We start from the raw sequence: 15,976 nt of genomic DNA on the forward strand, positions 1-15,976 counted from the left end.
TCCAAAAGTGTATGAAATGCTCAAGATTTTGCTTGCCCCTGTTAAGCCAAAAGACATGCTGGTTAGCTTTCAGTGACTCATGAACAAGGTCACCCCCAAGTCCCTCAGAAGTTTAACACTTCCCACCTCCTCACCAATTAAGAAATACTCTGTATTTCGATCGTTCCTACCAAAGTGAACAACCTCACATTTCTCCACGTTGTATTCCATCTGAAAATTTTTGCCCACTCACTTAGCCTGTTTAAATCTTGAAGCGTCTTTGCATCCTCCTCACAACTCATACTTACATCTAGTTTTGTGTCATCTGCAAACTTGGAAATATTAAATTTAATTCCCACATCCAAATCATTGATATATATATGAATAACTGGGGCCCAAGCACTGATCCTTGCGCTACCCCACTAGTCACAGCCTGCAAATCTGCAAATGACCCATTTATCCTGCTCTATGTTTTCTATCTGTTAACCAGTTCTCAATTTGCGCCAGTATATTCCCCCCCAACTCCATGTGCTCTAATTTTGTTATCTAACCTCTTGTGTGGGACCTTACCAAAAGCTTTCTGAAAATCTAAACATACCACATCCAAAGGTTTCCCCTTATCTATTCTGCTAGTTACATCCTCAAGAAACCCCAACAGGTTTGTTAAACATGATTTCCTTTTATAAAATCATGTTGACTCTGACCAATCCGACCATTATTTTCTAAGCGGCCTGTTATCATATCCTTTATTATACATTCTCGCATTTTTCCTCCTACTGATGTTAGACTAAAAGGTCCGTAGTTTCCCGTTTTCTCTCTTTGCCACCTCCCAATCTGCAGAAGCCATTTGAGAGTCTGTAGAATTTTGAAAGATGACACCAATGCATCTATTACCTCTACGGCCACCTCTCTCAATACTCTGGGACGTAGCTCATCAGGTCCAGGGGATTTATCTACTTTTAAGTCCCATTAATTTATCTGGTACTTTTTAAAAACTAATGTTAACATCTTGCAGTTCCTCATTTACACTAGTCCCTTGATTCTCCATTATTTCTGGGAGGTTTTTAGTATTTTTCTCTGTGAAGACAGATGCAAAATATTTGTTTAGTTTCTCTGCCATTTCCTTATCCCCCATTATAAATGTTCCTGACTCTGCTTGTAATGGACCCATGTTTGTTTTTTGCTGATCTTTTCCTTTTTACATACCTATAGAAGCTTTTACAGTCATTTTTATGTTTCTTGCTAGTTTACTCTCATATTCTATTTTCCTTTCGTTAATCTTTCTCTTGGGCCTCCTTTGCAGAATTCTAAAATGCTCCCGAAAGTCTCAGGATCACCTTTTTTTTTTTGCCAACTTCATACATGCGTGGTTAAGTTTTTTTGCCAACTTTATACATGCATGGTTAAGTTGGATTTGCAAATAAATGAAAAACAAGAAATGTATATAAGTTGTATAGAATTTTGAACATTGTGTAATTTTTTTCAATAAGGAGAGGGGAATGTAATAGCAGCCTCTTGTGGCCATTTATGCATGTATGTATATAAGTCAAACTGGAATTAACTAGTTCAGTTCGGTACTTGAACTCCATGGGGAGAATTTTCCCCATGTTTGGCGGGCCGAGCAGGAGCAGGTGGGCGTGGACCCGATCGCCACCCACGATCAGGTCCGCACCGCCATTTTACGCGGGCAGGGCAATTAAGGCGCGCCCAGCATCCTTCACAACTCCCGTGCATAGCGGGAATGGGTGGGCGGCGGCGGGTGCGCTCAGCCCGCTGGGTCCAATGGTGACCTGGGGGCCTATATAAAGGAAGGCCTGGCAGCCTTGGAAAGGCTGCTCGCAATGGCTGGGCGAAAGGCTCTGCAGGGGGGCAATGGAGGCGACGCAAGTCCGGAGGATAAGCCATCGGGGCAGGCCAGTCTGGAGGGTAGGCCATCGGGGCAGGCCAGGCCGGAGGGTAGGCCATCGAGGCAGGCCAAGCTGGAGGGTAGGCCAGCAGGGCAGTGTGCCCCTCGTTTTTCAGACGACTGCCTAGCTGCCCTCCTGGAGGAGGTGGCTGCGTGGCAGGAGGTCCTTCTTCCGAGGGACGGTAAAGAAGGCAAATGGTATGTTGGCCTTCAAAGCGAGAGGATTCGAGTACAGGAGCAGGGATGTCTTGCTACAATTATACAGGGCCTTGGTGAGACCACACTTGGAATATTGTGTGCAGTTTAGGTCTCCTTGTCTGAGGAAGGATGTTCTTGCTATAGAGGGAGTGCAGTGAAGGTTTACCAGACTGATTCCTGGGATGGCAGGACTGACATATGAGGAGAGATTGAGTCGATTAGGATTATATTCACTGGAGTTCAGAAGAATGAAGGGGGGGTCTCATAGAAACCTATAAAATTCTAACTGGACTAGACAGGGTAGATGCAAGAAGGATGTTCCGGATGGTGATGGAGTCCAGAACCAGGGGTCACAGTCTGAGGATACAGGGTAGACCATTTAAGACTGGGATGAAGAGAAATTTCTTCACCCAGAGTGGTGAGCCTGTGGAATTCGCTACCACAGAAAGTAGTTGAGGCCAAAACATTGCATGTTTTTGGGGTGAAAGGGGTCAAAGGATATGGGGAGAAAGCAGGAACAAGCTATTGAGCTGGATGATCAGCCATGATCATAATGAATGGCGGAGCAGGCTCGAAGGGCTGAATGGCTGCTCCTATTTTCTTTGTTTCTATGGGATGGGAGGCGGATGCCCCCCCCCCCCACCCCCCCCACCCCCCCCACCTGACCAAACATGCGTGGGAGGAGGTAGCCGAGAGTGTTAGCTCCCATGATGTGGTGCGGTGCACATGGCACATGGGGAGAGTTTAAACTAACTTGGCAGGGGGATGGGATCCTGAGAGGAGGTTCAGCAGGGGGAGATGCACAGCCAAAATTAGAAGAGAGAGTAAGTGAGTCTGGAAGGTATAGAAATTATAGGCCGATTAAGGCACAAAGGGAGTTTGGCAAGGTTGGATGATGTTTATTTTAATGCAAGGAGTCTGACGAATAAGGCAGATGAGTTGAGGGCACAAATTAACACATGGAAGTATGATGTCATTGCTGTCACAAAGACATGGTTGAGAGGGGGGCAGGATTGGCAGCTCAATATTCCAGGATATAGGGTCTTCAGGCGAGACAGGGAAGGAGGTCAAAGAGGAAGGGGTATCGCAGTATTGATCAAGGAATCAATTACAGCAGTAAGGAGGGATGACATCTTAGAAGGCTCCTCAAATGAAGCCATATGGGTAGAACTTAAAAACAAAAAAGGAGCAATCACATTGCTGGGAGTTTACTATAGGCCCCCAAACAGCCAGAGAGAAATAGAAGAGCAGATATGTAGGCAAATTTCAGAGAAGTGTAAAAATAATAGGGTAGTAATAGTGGGGGATTTCAACTTCCCCAACATTAACTGGGTTAGTCATAGTGTGATAGGTTTAGAGGGAGCGGAATTCTTAAAATGCATCCAGAAGAGCTTTTTAAGACAGTACATAGAGCGTCCTACAAGAGGGGGTGGGGGTCTTGGACTTAATTTTAGGGAATGAAGCCGGGCAAGTGGTAGAGGTATCATTGGGGGAACGTTTTGCAGATAGTGATCAGAACTCCATTAGATTCAAGGTTGTTATGGAAAAGGACAAGGATGGGCCAGAAATCAGAGTTCAAAATTGGGGGAAGGCCAATTTTAATAAGATTTGGCCAGTGGACTGGGAGCAGCTACTTTTAGGTAAATCTGCGTCAGAGCAGTGGGACACATACAAGAAGGAAATAGGGAGAGTACAGGGCTAACATATTCCAGTAAAGATAAAGGGTGGGACCAATAAATCCAGATGGATGTCGAGGGATATACAGGATTGGACAAAGAGAAAAAGGGAGGCTTATGGCAGATACTAAGGGCTCAAAACAGTGGAAGCCCTAGAGGAGTATAGAATGTGTAGGGGGGGCGGGGGGGAACTTAAAAAGGAAATTAGAAGAGCAAAAAGGGGGCATGAAAAAACATTGGCAGGTAAAATAAAGGAAAATCCAAAGTTATTTTACAAGTACATTGAGAGTAAGAGGATAACTAGAGAAAGAGTAAGGCCCATTAAGGACCACAGTGGTAATTTGTGTGTGGAGCCAGAAGAGGTAGGGTAGGGTTCTAAATGAATACTTTGTGTCTGTGTTCACAAGTCAGAGGAACGACGTGGGTATGGAAATCAGGCAGGAGCACTGTGATATAATTTTAAAAATTAGCATAGAAAGGAAGGAGGTTCTAAGTGGTCTGGCAGGCTTAAAAGTAGCTAAATCTCCAGGCCCAGATGAAATGTATCCCAGGCTGTTGAGTGAGGGAAGGGAGGAGATAGCAGGGGCGCTGGCAATAATTTTCAATACCTCTCTGGCCACAGGAGAAGTGCCAGAGGACTGGAGGACAGCCAATGTGGTACCGTTATTCAAGAAGGGAGGAAGGGATAAACCAGGGAACTACAGCCCGGTCAGTCTAACCTCAGTGGTGGGGAAACCATTGGAAGCAATTCTAAGGGACAGAATTAATCTACACTTGGAGAGGCAGGGATTAATCAAGGACAGTCAGCATTGTCCTTGGGGACCTAAGGGGAGGTCATGTCTGATCAATTTGATTGAATTTTTCGAAGAGGTGACCAGGTGTGTAGATGAGGGCAATGCATCTGACGTAACCTACTTGGACTTCTGCAAGGCTTTTGATAAGGTCCCACATGGGACACTGATGACGAAGGTAAGAGCCCATGGGATCCATGGCAATTTGGCAAATTGGATCCAGAATTGGCTGAGTGGCAGGAAGCAGAGGGTGATGGTCAAGGGGTGTTTTTTGTAACTGGATGCCTGTGTCCAGTGGGGTTCCACAGGGATCGGTGTTGGGTCCCTTGCTGTTTGTGGTATGTAAAAACAACTTAGACTTGAATGTAGGAGAGTAGATCAATAAGTTCGGGGAAGACATGAAAATTGGTGGGGTGGTAAATAGTGAGCAGGATAGCCTTAGATTACAGGAGGATATAGACAGGCCGGTCAGATGGGCTGATCAGTGGCAAATGGAATTTAATCTGGATAAGTGTGAGGTGATGCACTTGGGCAGGACAAACGAGGCATGGGAATACATGATGAATCGTAGGACACTGGGAAGTAACAAGGATCAGAGGGACCTTGGTGTGCATGTCCACTAGTCCCTTTAGGTAGCAGGACAGGTAGATAAGGTGGTTAAGAAGGCGTATGGGATACTCGCCTTTATTAGCCGAGGCATAGAAGATAAGAGCAGGGAGGTTATGCTGGAACTGTATAAAATGCTGATTAGGCCACAGCTAGAGTATTGTATGCAGTTCTGGAATCCGCATTATAGGAAGGAAGTGATTGCACCAGAGAGAGTGCAGAGGAGATATACCAGGATATTGCCTGGGCTGGGGAGTTTTAGTTATGAGGAGAGATTGGATAGACTGGGGTTATTTTCCCTGGAGCAGAGGTGATTGAGGGAGGACATGATTGAGGTATATAAAGTTATGAGGGGCGTAGATAGGGTAGACAGGAAGGAACTTTTTCTCTTGGTGGAGGGATCAATAACCAGAGGGCATAGATTTAAGGTAAGGGGCAGCAGGTTTAGAGGGGATGTGAGGAAGAATTTTTTCACCCAGAGGGTGGTGGGAATCTGGAACTCACTGCCTGAAAGGGTGGTAGAGGCAGAAACCCTCATAACATTTAACAAGTATTTGGATGTGCACTTGCGATGCCATGGCATACAAGGCTATGGGCCTAGTGCTGGAAAATGGGATTAGAATAGTTAGGTACTTGTTTGACTGGCGCAGATTCGATGGGCCGAAGGGCCTTTTACTGTGCTGTAGACCCCTAGGACTCTGTGGCTCCAGTGCTGCAAAAGATTCAATGATCTCCTGCACTCGGGAAGGCTGAGTACCTTGTTGCCTCAAGTCACTTAATGCAGCCGTCACCCTTTCCCCCCAACCACTCTTTCGACCCCCCAGAACCCCCAACCCCGACCCACATCCCCACCAACTCTGAGTACAGTAACATCACTGAATCCCTCATGGCACGGATCCCTCGCTGGGTGTGACAGCAGAGATTGCCCATGCCCAGTTCACCCTGAGAGGGTTGAGCTAGGATGTGTTCTGCATCTGCAGCATGTGTGACACTGACACCCAGAGTATAGAATGGGGTTGAAAGTCAAGAGTCTGCACCTAGGCAGAGCGCTGGAACTGCGAAGCATGTCGAAGTCAGGGTGCTAAAATGCTGGCGGGGGGGGACTTCCAGTTGGCGGGACACCAATCCATCTGCTGGTGTTTGTTCTCCACGTGCTTGTGCCTCTTTGCTTAGCAAAGTGGCACCTTGTGGTGCCACATGTGAAGGAGGCAGCATTTGGCCAATGGTGGGCAGGGGGGGGGCCAGCCCTGGCTTGTTTGGGTGAGTGTGCGGCAGCTGTGGGGCGACGAAGAACTGGAGTCCTGCAATGTCCCACTCTGGCTGGGTTGGCAGGGATGCGATGGGAGTTCAGATGCAGGCTGGACTAATCAATGCTCCTCTCTCCTTTTCAGGAAAAGACTGCACACTGCAAATGCAGACTGGCGGAGGGCTGAGCTAGTTGGCCATTCTTACGCCTTTTGAGCAGCAGGCCATGGACCTTGAAAGGCGCCATGCCCCCGGGACCACCGGTGGCGGTGAGGCTGGGGTGCCACGGGGAGGTTTGTTTGCCGAACAGTCAGGTCACCATGTGTGTCACAGAAGCCATGGCACTGCTGAACGCTCCGTGATTGAACTTAGCAACACAAGTTTATTCTTGATTATTGAAGGATGAGCGCATAATGATCTGGGAGACCAGCATGCAAGTTGACATTGTCTGCACTGTAACTAATTAAATGTCCTTTTCCTTCCTTTCAGCATCACCGGAGCAGGGCCGGGAGGAGGAGACAGAGAGCCCACCTCTCACCCCTGAAGCCCCCGAGCAAATGCACTCACCAGCGTCACACCATGTCAGCCAGGCAGGCACCAATGCAGATACTAACACCTCGGTGGGAATTAGATCTTCGGCTAGTGTCCCGGGGCACGGCAATGAGGGCACTTCACAATCGCTTGAGGTGCGAGCAGAGTCAGAGAATGCCCAGGGCACTGGTAGTTGGAGGACTGCTGGGGACCAGGTACTTGCTCGGACGGTGGCTGATGTTGTGCCTCTGGAGTCATCCTTGAGCCAGCGAACGCTGAAAGTGCAGCAAGGTATGCGGGACGATCTGGCGGAGATACATGAGGCTATGTGTGGCACGGTGCCTGTGCTGGAGGAGTCTATGTGGAGCATTGCCGATGCATTGAGCCTCATGGCTGAACACCATGCTTCCTTCATGGAGAGAGTGGCGACTCTCGTGGAGAGGCACCTCCAGGAGAACAATCAAGTCCTCCTCGGGATGCGCTTGGACCTGCAAGCCCTCACAGCGGCATTGGCCACAGCTGGTCAGTGCCAGTGTGGGAGATGGTCTGGGCACCAAGTATCCCAACTTGGTGCCCATCCATCTACGGTGAGCAGGGAGGTCCAAAGCGACCTCACGTCGGCGCAGCAGTTGCCTGTCGATTTTGCGGGCTCCTCTCAGGGCGCTCCTGATGAGGGTAGCAGCTCCTCCGCCCCTCTGCCAGCGACTGAGGGATCCGAGGAGGCTGCGGCAACTGGGGAGAAGCCAGCTGTGGAGCTGGCCGCTCCCTCCCAGGCGGGGCCAGCACAGGCTCCACGGGCCAGAGGACGTCCGCCAAGGTCATTGAGGCCAACAGGACAGCACAGTGAGCAGGCTGTCTCAGATGCCAGTCCCAGCGAGGGGACAGCACCTAAACGTAGCACCCGTAAATGTAAATTTAAGGCACCTTAGGCACACCACGGGTTTCTCACTGGTGCTTTTATGTTGGCCCATAGTACTTAGTCGAGGACTTAGTGTGATGTCCAACACTGATTTTGCTTTGTTTTATGAATTTATTTTTGTTCACTCAGTAAATTTTGACATGATGCCATGCCTCATGGTGATTCCTTACTTCTGCATGTATACAGGAAGTCATGATGTTATGAGTGAGTTGTCTGACATTGAGCTTTATTGACAAGGGCCTTAGTTAATGTTAGTATCCAGGCTGATTTAGCACTCAGGTATTGAGTGTGGAGCCTGCAGCCCTAGCAAGTGTTGAAGGTCCATCTGTGGTGGGCTAGCTGAAGGTTCTTTGGATTAAATCCTCCCGGGTGTCCCTGCCTCCCTGGAGTATGCCCAGGTCAGCATCTACCCCCTCAGCGTTCTCCTGTGTGTGCTCATCCTCGGACTCACTGCTGGACTCATCGTGTGCATCCGGAGCAACTGCGTCCATGTCTTCCTCGTCCACTGCGTACCCCCTTTCCAGCGCCAGATTGTGGAGAACACAGCATGCAACCATTATCAGCAACACACGATCTGGGGGGTATTGCAGTGCGCCCCCTGAGCGGTCCAGGCATCGGAAGTGCAACTTAAGAAGATCGATGGTTCTCTCCACCACAGCCCTTGTGGAGGCGTGGCTCCTATTGTACCACTGCTCAGCTTCTGTTCTTGGATGGCAGAAAGGCATCATCAGCCACCTTTTGAGGGCGTTGCCCTTGTCACCCAGCAGCCATCCATCCAACCGGGCTGGAGTACTGAAGAGCCTTGGCACCTGGGAGTGTCTGAATATATAAGCGTCAGGGAGCTGCCTGGGTACCCTGCACAGACTTGCAGAATCAGAATCTTGTGATCACACACTATTTGCACATTCATGGAGTGGAAGCCCTTCCTGTTGACGAAGGCACTGGGCTCACCTGCTGGTGCCTTGATGGCCACGTGTGTGCAGTCTATTGCACCCTGGACACGGGGGAAGCCAGCAATTGCTGCGAAGCCTCTGGCTCGGTCTGTCTGACTGGCATCGTCCCAGCGGTAGTGGATGAAAGTCAATGCACACCTGAATAGTGTCTGTCACCTGCTTGACACAAGTGTGGACAGCTGATTGGGAGACTCCGCAGAGATCACCCACCGACCCCTGGAGAGAGCAGAGGCATAGAAGTTGAGGGCAGCTGTGACCTTTAGAGCCACTGACATGGGGTGCCCACCCACACAGTTTGCAGAGATCTCAAGGCCTATCATCTGACAGATGGAGGTGACTGTCTCCCTTGAGAGACGGAGCCTCCTTCGGCACTGGACCTCAGACATATTGAGGTAGCTGCTTCGCCGCCTGTAAACCCTGGCAGCAGGATACTGGCATCTTTTGCGGCCCCTTCCGTCTTGCGCTTCCTGTTGGCCCTGCATCCCTTTGCTTGCACCTCCTCCCAAATGTGGCTTCCCCTGGAGGCTGAATGTGGACTCCTGGCCTCCTCCCCCTTCTGATGCCTCCCTCCCTCCTCAGAGGAGGTGCCTCCAGTGGAGAGCACAACTCCCATTCCCAGGCTAAGGGAAGGCTTCCTGAAAGCTGCAGGCCCCAGAAATGATTTCTACTGTAGAGTCCTGACCAAGGCTTTTACTCCTGTCCTAGCAGCTGGTATGAGTTTTGAAGTCTTCCTGCTTGCTTAGGCAAGTAAAAGTTACTTTCACACTTAAATACCTCAAACATCACATTCGTGACCCCATTCACCCCTCTTATCCCGCCCATGGATGAGGTTTATGCAAATTTCTCCTACCCGCCTGTCCATTACGCCCGTGTGATGTCCTGAAGATCGCACAGGCTGCGAAAAATCAAGATCAATTGCTGGCCCGTTAATTGATGGCGGGCACGCATCCGAACTTATAGTGCGCCCGCCTTCCCAAATATCGCGATGGTGCGTGGTGATGTTGGGACGCCCGCCTGACGTCATTGCGTGTCATTTTACGCGCTGGTGTGCGGGGCCCACCCCCGCGTGCCATCGGGAAAATTCTGGCCCATGTGTATGTACTAGTCTCTTTTTGTCCTGCAAAGCTATCACATACAAGGACATTATGATCCAGTTGCGTTATTACAACAATTTGACAGCTTCACGATCAGTCTTCCTGATACCAGGTTTTATTACTCCCTGATTCTTTTAAGTGAATTCAAATTCCAGCGCTCAACCTGCCAAGGTGGGATTTGAAATCACATTGAGATTAGTCCAGTTCGACACAGCCGTACCTAATAGCAAGGTACTAGAAGGCTGGTGATGACCAGGGAACTGTATTCTAATAACATTCAGCACCTTCGAGGGAGGGCAGGAGTTAAAATGAAATCAAAAGAATATAATTTATTCAATTGAATGTTAATTTTGGTAAAGATGAATTACATTCAGTGCTTCAGCCCTTGAGTGCTGGCTTTCCATGGCTGTTACAATCACAGCCTGCAGTGAGTAGAAGTTACCTTTGATCAACACATGAACTGTGCAGTAATCTTGCTTAAGTTAAATGGAGATTAATTACTGAGCAACACTGGGTACAACTTTAAAAGCGACACAGGCCACATTATCCTTAAAAAGCTAATATTTTAATAGCTGAAGTCATGAAACACGGACAGAAATTGTTCAAAAAAGCAAAACCAGTCCTGGTCAGCCAATTACTTGGGGAAAAATATTGGACAAAAAAATTGCAATATAAACTAAAACCACACAGCTATATTCGTAATGTTATGCTTAGCACTTAAGACTCCCGACAGCTGGAATTAATTCCAGAGGGGAGCAGCTGCTCCTAAGCAACAGCTGGGAGGTTTTGGAGGGAAAACGTAATCATGTCTTGTGTCAGGATTAATGGTCTGACAGTCCAGCGGGAAGTTGGGCATCCAAGAGCAAAATTGAGCAAAGCAGGGGTTTTGCATCTCCTTTCCTTGTGTGTAGTTACTGCAAGTCCATGTTCTTCCTCTGTAAAGTTTCACTTTCTTTCTCAACAGTGCCTGTTTTTAAATCAGTACACTTGTGCTGTCAAATCTGCTATTGTTTTAGGTTACTTTTATTACATTTATTCCAATTTCGCTCTGTGTTTCCTTTAGTTGGTACTGTAGACAGATAGAAAAAAGTATTTTTTAAATTTAGCATGTAACATTATCTTTCTGGAGACTTCTGTGGTTGGCTATTTTGTTCACCACATTTTCTTTTTCTCAGTTTCCTCACAGCAAGTATTTCTGGCCAAGAGGGTAAACAGGCAACCAACTTCAACGAAAGAAAAGGAGGAAGAAACGAAGAAAAGGAAGAAAGGAAAGAAACACATTTACAGCTGAAAACACTAACAGACACTGAGACTTCTAAATAATGAAATGAAAACTAGTAAAGTGAAAGAAAGAAAGAATATATAGCACCTTTCATGATCTTGGGATGTCCCAAAGCATTTTACAGCTAATGAAGTACTTCTGAAATGTAGTCACTGTTGCAATATAGGAAACCCGGCAGCCAATTTGCACACAGCAAGCTCCCACAAACAGCAATAAAATAAATAACTTGATATGTTTTTTTAGTAATGTTGGGTGAGAGGTAAATATGGGCCAGAACTCTCTAGCTCTTTTTCAAATAGTGCATGGAATCTTTTACAATTCACTGAGAGGATAGTCAGGGCCTCAGTTAACTTCTCAATCATGAGATGGCTGTCTTGACGGTGCAGTCCCCTTGTACTGCATCAGGAGTGCCAGCCTAGAATTCGGAGTAGGATTTGATCCCGTAACCTCCTGAGTCCGTCAGAACCACCAAGCTAAGGTTGGTATGTTAAACAGGGCTAAAGATGGAAACCTGGGGCATGTCAGAGGTGGCTATGAGCAACAGATAGAGAAACCAGTGTTGTATATGTAGGTGCAGGGAGGAGCTAAACCATGAAAAGATGCTTCATACTTTCCTTTATCCCCACTATCTTTCATCAGTTTTCTCCCTCCTGCCTAACCCCCACTCATTTTATACATAGGAAGAGAGGCAGTCACCATCAAGAAGGTATTCAACTGTGCAAGGTCCTGATCTTGCCCTCAATAGGCATCACATGCTTACAACAGTTGCTGGATAGCCATTATGAGTGTGCCACCTATATCAGAGCTCTACTCAACATTGACCAGCTGAGGTCAGCTACCTCAACACAGACTATGGATCAGCTCTAGGCCTTCCTGGCCTGAATGGGTCCAATACTCACTGTCTTAACTGGCCCAGCCATTGGAGAGCTGCCAATTCACTCTACAATAATCAGCACGTACTGTACTTGATGTTAGTCCATTCATACGTCAACAACTCCAAGAAGTTATTTATTGGTGTGGATGGGGCAACACAAAAGTGGCATTAGGTTGGTTACATATTAGAGGGCTTATTCTGCCAATTTCTGTTATTTAGAGGTTGTTATTTATTACAAGTGCTTATCCATAGATCATCGCAATTTATTTACGGACAGAAATTTACTCCAAGGACAATGCCTCTGTTAAACTGGCAGAAAGAGTAAATTAACACAGGAACAACTTGCATTATACAGGGCCTTAAAGTATCAAAACAATCTAAGGCAGAGGCACAAGTCACAATGGACAGGATTTCCCCCTCGTCGGGCTGGCACAGCAAGCAGGCCCGGGAACGGCCGCAAGACCGACCGCCGCCCGCAATCGGGCTCTGACCGTGATTTCATGCTCCTGGCCAATTAACAGCCAATGTGAAAGGCACAGTCGAACCCTCAGCGCTGCCGGGGTGGGGGCGGGAGGAGCGCCAGCACTGAAGTGTGCACATGCGCAGGGGAGCGTGCACTGGCAGCTCCCTGAAGGCACAGAGCTGCCTCAGGGAACTGGAGAATTTTAAAATAGAAAGTAAACTTGTTACACAATATATAAACATGTCCCCACATGTGACTCAGTCACATGAAGAGGGACATGTGAGAAAGGATGTTAATAAATTTTATTTTTTTTAGTTACCATTGGAAACCTCATCCCGCCCGACGATGAGGTTTCGTTAAAAATGCAAAGGCTGCCTGGCCTATTCACCCACCCGCCAACCGAATGGTTGAGCGGGCAGCGAAAAACACTACTGAATTAATTACTTGAGGGCCTTAGTAGGCCTCTTAATTGTCAGCAGGCACTGCCGCCTCTCACACGTGCCCGCCAATCAGAAGATCGTGTGGGCTCACTCAGCCAACATCATCATTCACTATTTCACTTCAGTTCAGGCCAGACGCGCACCCGCCTGCGCGACAAAAAATTCTGCCCAATGTGTTAGGAAATCAGCTGGTGACATGACTAACAATCATTCCTAGGTCATGTACAAAATAAACAGACATTGTGGTTGCAGTAGTTTTATTGGTGCCTTTGCTATGTGATGCTGTCACACATTTTTCTTTAACGGAAAATGAACGCTTCAAAAGCAAACAGTGCATGGTTATTCAAGACCCTATTTACATGCTTCATCCTGTTCGCTAGAGTGTAACCAGCACAACAAGCACCCCTTGGAATATCTGTTACTAGTTTGCATATGACCAGTCTGATTACAGATCAATCAGATTCTTATTCCAATTTTCTGCTCCCTAAATGTTGCTTTGACAAATACCCAGCAGAGCCTGGAAATAAAGGAGCAGGAAAAGTTCGAACTGATAATAAAAATCTGTGGCTATTTGTACCACAGTAGACAATGTAACAGTTAACTATTAAAATATCGCAGCTGAATTGACTTGCAGGGTCACAAATCAATTCACATTTGGTATGTATGTGAAACTGGGTAGCAGAGTCAAAATCCTGCAGCTCCCTCCCTAACAGCACTGTAGGAGTCTCTTCAGCATTCAGACTGCAGCAATACAAGGAGGCCCACCAGCATTTTCTTAAGAGCAACACGGGATGGGCAATAACTCCAGTGTCGCCCACCTCCCAATAATGAATTTTTAAAAACCTACTTAGGATTCCTATTGACTGAAACTAGAGGGAAGAGGATACTCTCACCTGAATTCCACTCCCAATTCAACTCAAAATGTGCCAGATAAATAAATAAATAGGACTTCTCACCTTGGTGCTCCTCGATTCTCAAAAGGGTTGTGTGCCATTAGCGACAGTATAAGACTATCATTCGTCAACAATCTTCCTGCCAGGTGGATTAACCATTCATTTTGCTCATAGGTCTGGAAAGATAATTAAAAACAAAACTAAATTTATTGCCACACACTTACCCAGAGATCATAAGAAAGTAATTTGGGGAACCGCTGCATGGAAAGGGAGGGGAATCAGCCTTGTTTGCTCTCCCGACTAATACATATTGACCCATCTGCAAAAAATACACTTATATGGGTGTTGGGTGAGAGCAGCACTGGGCTTAGCTACAATGGTATTCATGGTCAAATAGGTTCCTGTCTAGGCTTATGCATGAAAAAATGAATAGGTGCCTGAGGACTGCCAGAATCCAATTTAATGATCGGACACGGTTCGCTGTCTTCAAGAAATGGAAATAGTCTTCACTACTACAATATGTGAGATTTTGAACTTCTATATTTTCCTACAACATCCCTTATTGCATATTAAGCAGTCTGTTACAGTCATAGATGCTGCAGTTTATGAAGCAGTATTATTGAGGGATGATTTCCTCTGTTTGCTGTCAATGAAGAACTCCAATTCATTGCTTCAAGATAGTGCCATGGAATCTTTTGCATCCACTCGAGGTGGTGGCGGTAGGGGGAGGGGGGGTGCTGTGCAGGCCCATGGGTTAATAAGTCAATAGAAAGATAGCACCTCTGTTTGTGCTGCACTCTCCACAGTACTGCACTGGCCTATCAGTCTCGAGTTTGTTCTCAGGTGGGACTTGGACCAGCGACCTTCTGACTCAGAGGCAGGAGTGCTGCCCACTGAGACACGGCTGGATGAGTGCAGCTCCATCAGCACTCAAGAAGCCCGCTTGATTGGCACCCCATCCACAAACATTCACGCCTTCCACCAACATGCACAGCGGCAGCAGTGTGCACCATCTACAAGATGCACCGCAGAAACTCCGCAGATGCATAGGAACATCATTACCTGCAATTTGCCCTCCAAGACACTCACCAGCCTGACTTGGAAATATATCGCCATTCCTTCACTGTTGCTGGGTCAAAATCCTGGAAATTCCCACCCTAACAGCACTGTGGTTGTACCTACACCACATGGACTGCAATGGTTCAAGAAGGCAGCTCAACACCACCTTCCCAAGGGCAATTAGGGATGGGCAATAAATGCTGGCCTAGCCAGGGAAACCCACGTCCCATGAAAGAAAGAAAGAAAAATCTAGTTAATCTCAGCAGCCTTGGGGCAAGATTTCCACACAGAAGTACAAGACAGACAGTATGAGCTGCAATGAGATTGGAAAACAGGCTGAGGTATTGTTGATGGGTTCACGCATGACAATCTTCCAGAAGTTAAGATAAAGTCTGTACCTTCAGACTAATACAAGGCCAATAACTTCGGAACTACAAGTTGTATTCCATAAGAGCATAAGAAAAGTCTAGAGAGGGGAAAGGCTGTTCAACTGATCGACTTTCAACACTCTAGTAACCAAACTCCCTCACTGTTACATCTAACTGCACATTGAATGTCCCAATGATGCTGCCTTTCCTACCCAAGCCTGTTGAATTATTGGATATAGTCACCACTCCTTAATTCAGAATGTCGTTGGAATATAGTAACAGGACCATTCAGCCCCTCAAGCCTATTTTATAATTTAATGCAATATTGGCTAAGCTGTATTTTAGCTGTATCTCAACTCTATTTACTCCCCTCAGTTCTGTTACCCTTAATACTGTCGCCTAACAAAAATCTACCAATCTCAGTTCTGACATCTCCTACTGGCCTATGTCTATCACAAATGTCGTTTTCCTCTATAACATCGATTTTCTTAGCTAAAGGAATTAATTAGATGTGAAGCACTATGAGGCACCCTGAGGGTTGCATAAGAAACTGTTGAAATACAAATTCTTCTTTTTCCATTGATTGAAGCCATATCTCTTCCTTCCTTAGAAGTAATATTGTGTGTGTATTTTATGACCTCAGAACTCTAATAACTCTTACTTTTCTGTCCAAATATTTGAGACATCCTGTCATCAGGA

At 46.9% G+C, this 15,976-nt stretch overlaps 1 protein-coding gene across 2 annotated transcripts in view; it reads right to left on the reverse strand.

The window, feature by feature from the left end:
• lmf1 (lipase maturation factor 1) overlaps nucleotides 1–15,976 on the reverse strand; it is a 615,052-nt gene that overhangs the window by 11,223 nt on the left and 587,853 nt on the right. For both annotated transcript variants that reach the window (XM_078558576.1, XM_078558577.1), the window contains one exon: nucleotides 13,914–14,026. In XM_078558576.1, the coding sequence (XP_078414702.1) occupies nucleotides 13,914–14,026 (113 nt within the window). The remainder of the gene's footprint in view (nucleotides 1–13,913; nucleotides 14,027–15,976) is intronic.

This window comes from Cetorhinus maximus, chromosome 15 (genome assembly GCF_964194155.1).
Source record: "Cetorhinus maximus chromosome 15, sCetMax3.hap1.1, whole genome shotgun sequence".
In the NCBI taxonomy this organism is placed as follows: domain Eukaryota; kingdom Metazoa; phylum Chordata; class Chondrichthyes; order Lamniformes; family Cetorhinidae; genus Cetorhinus; species Cetorhinus maximus.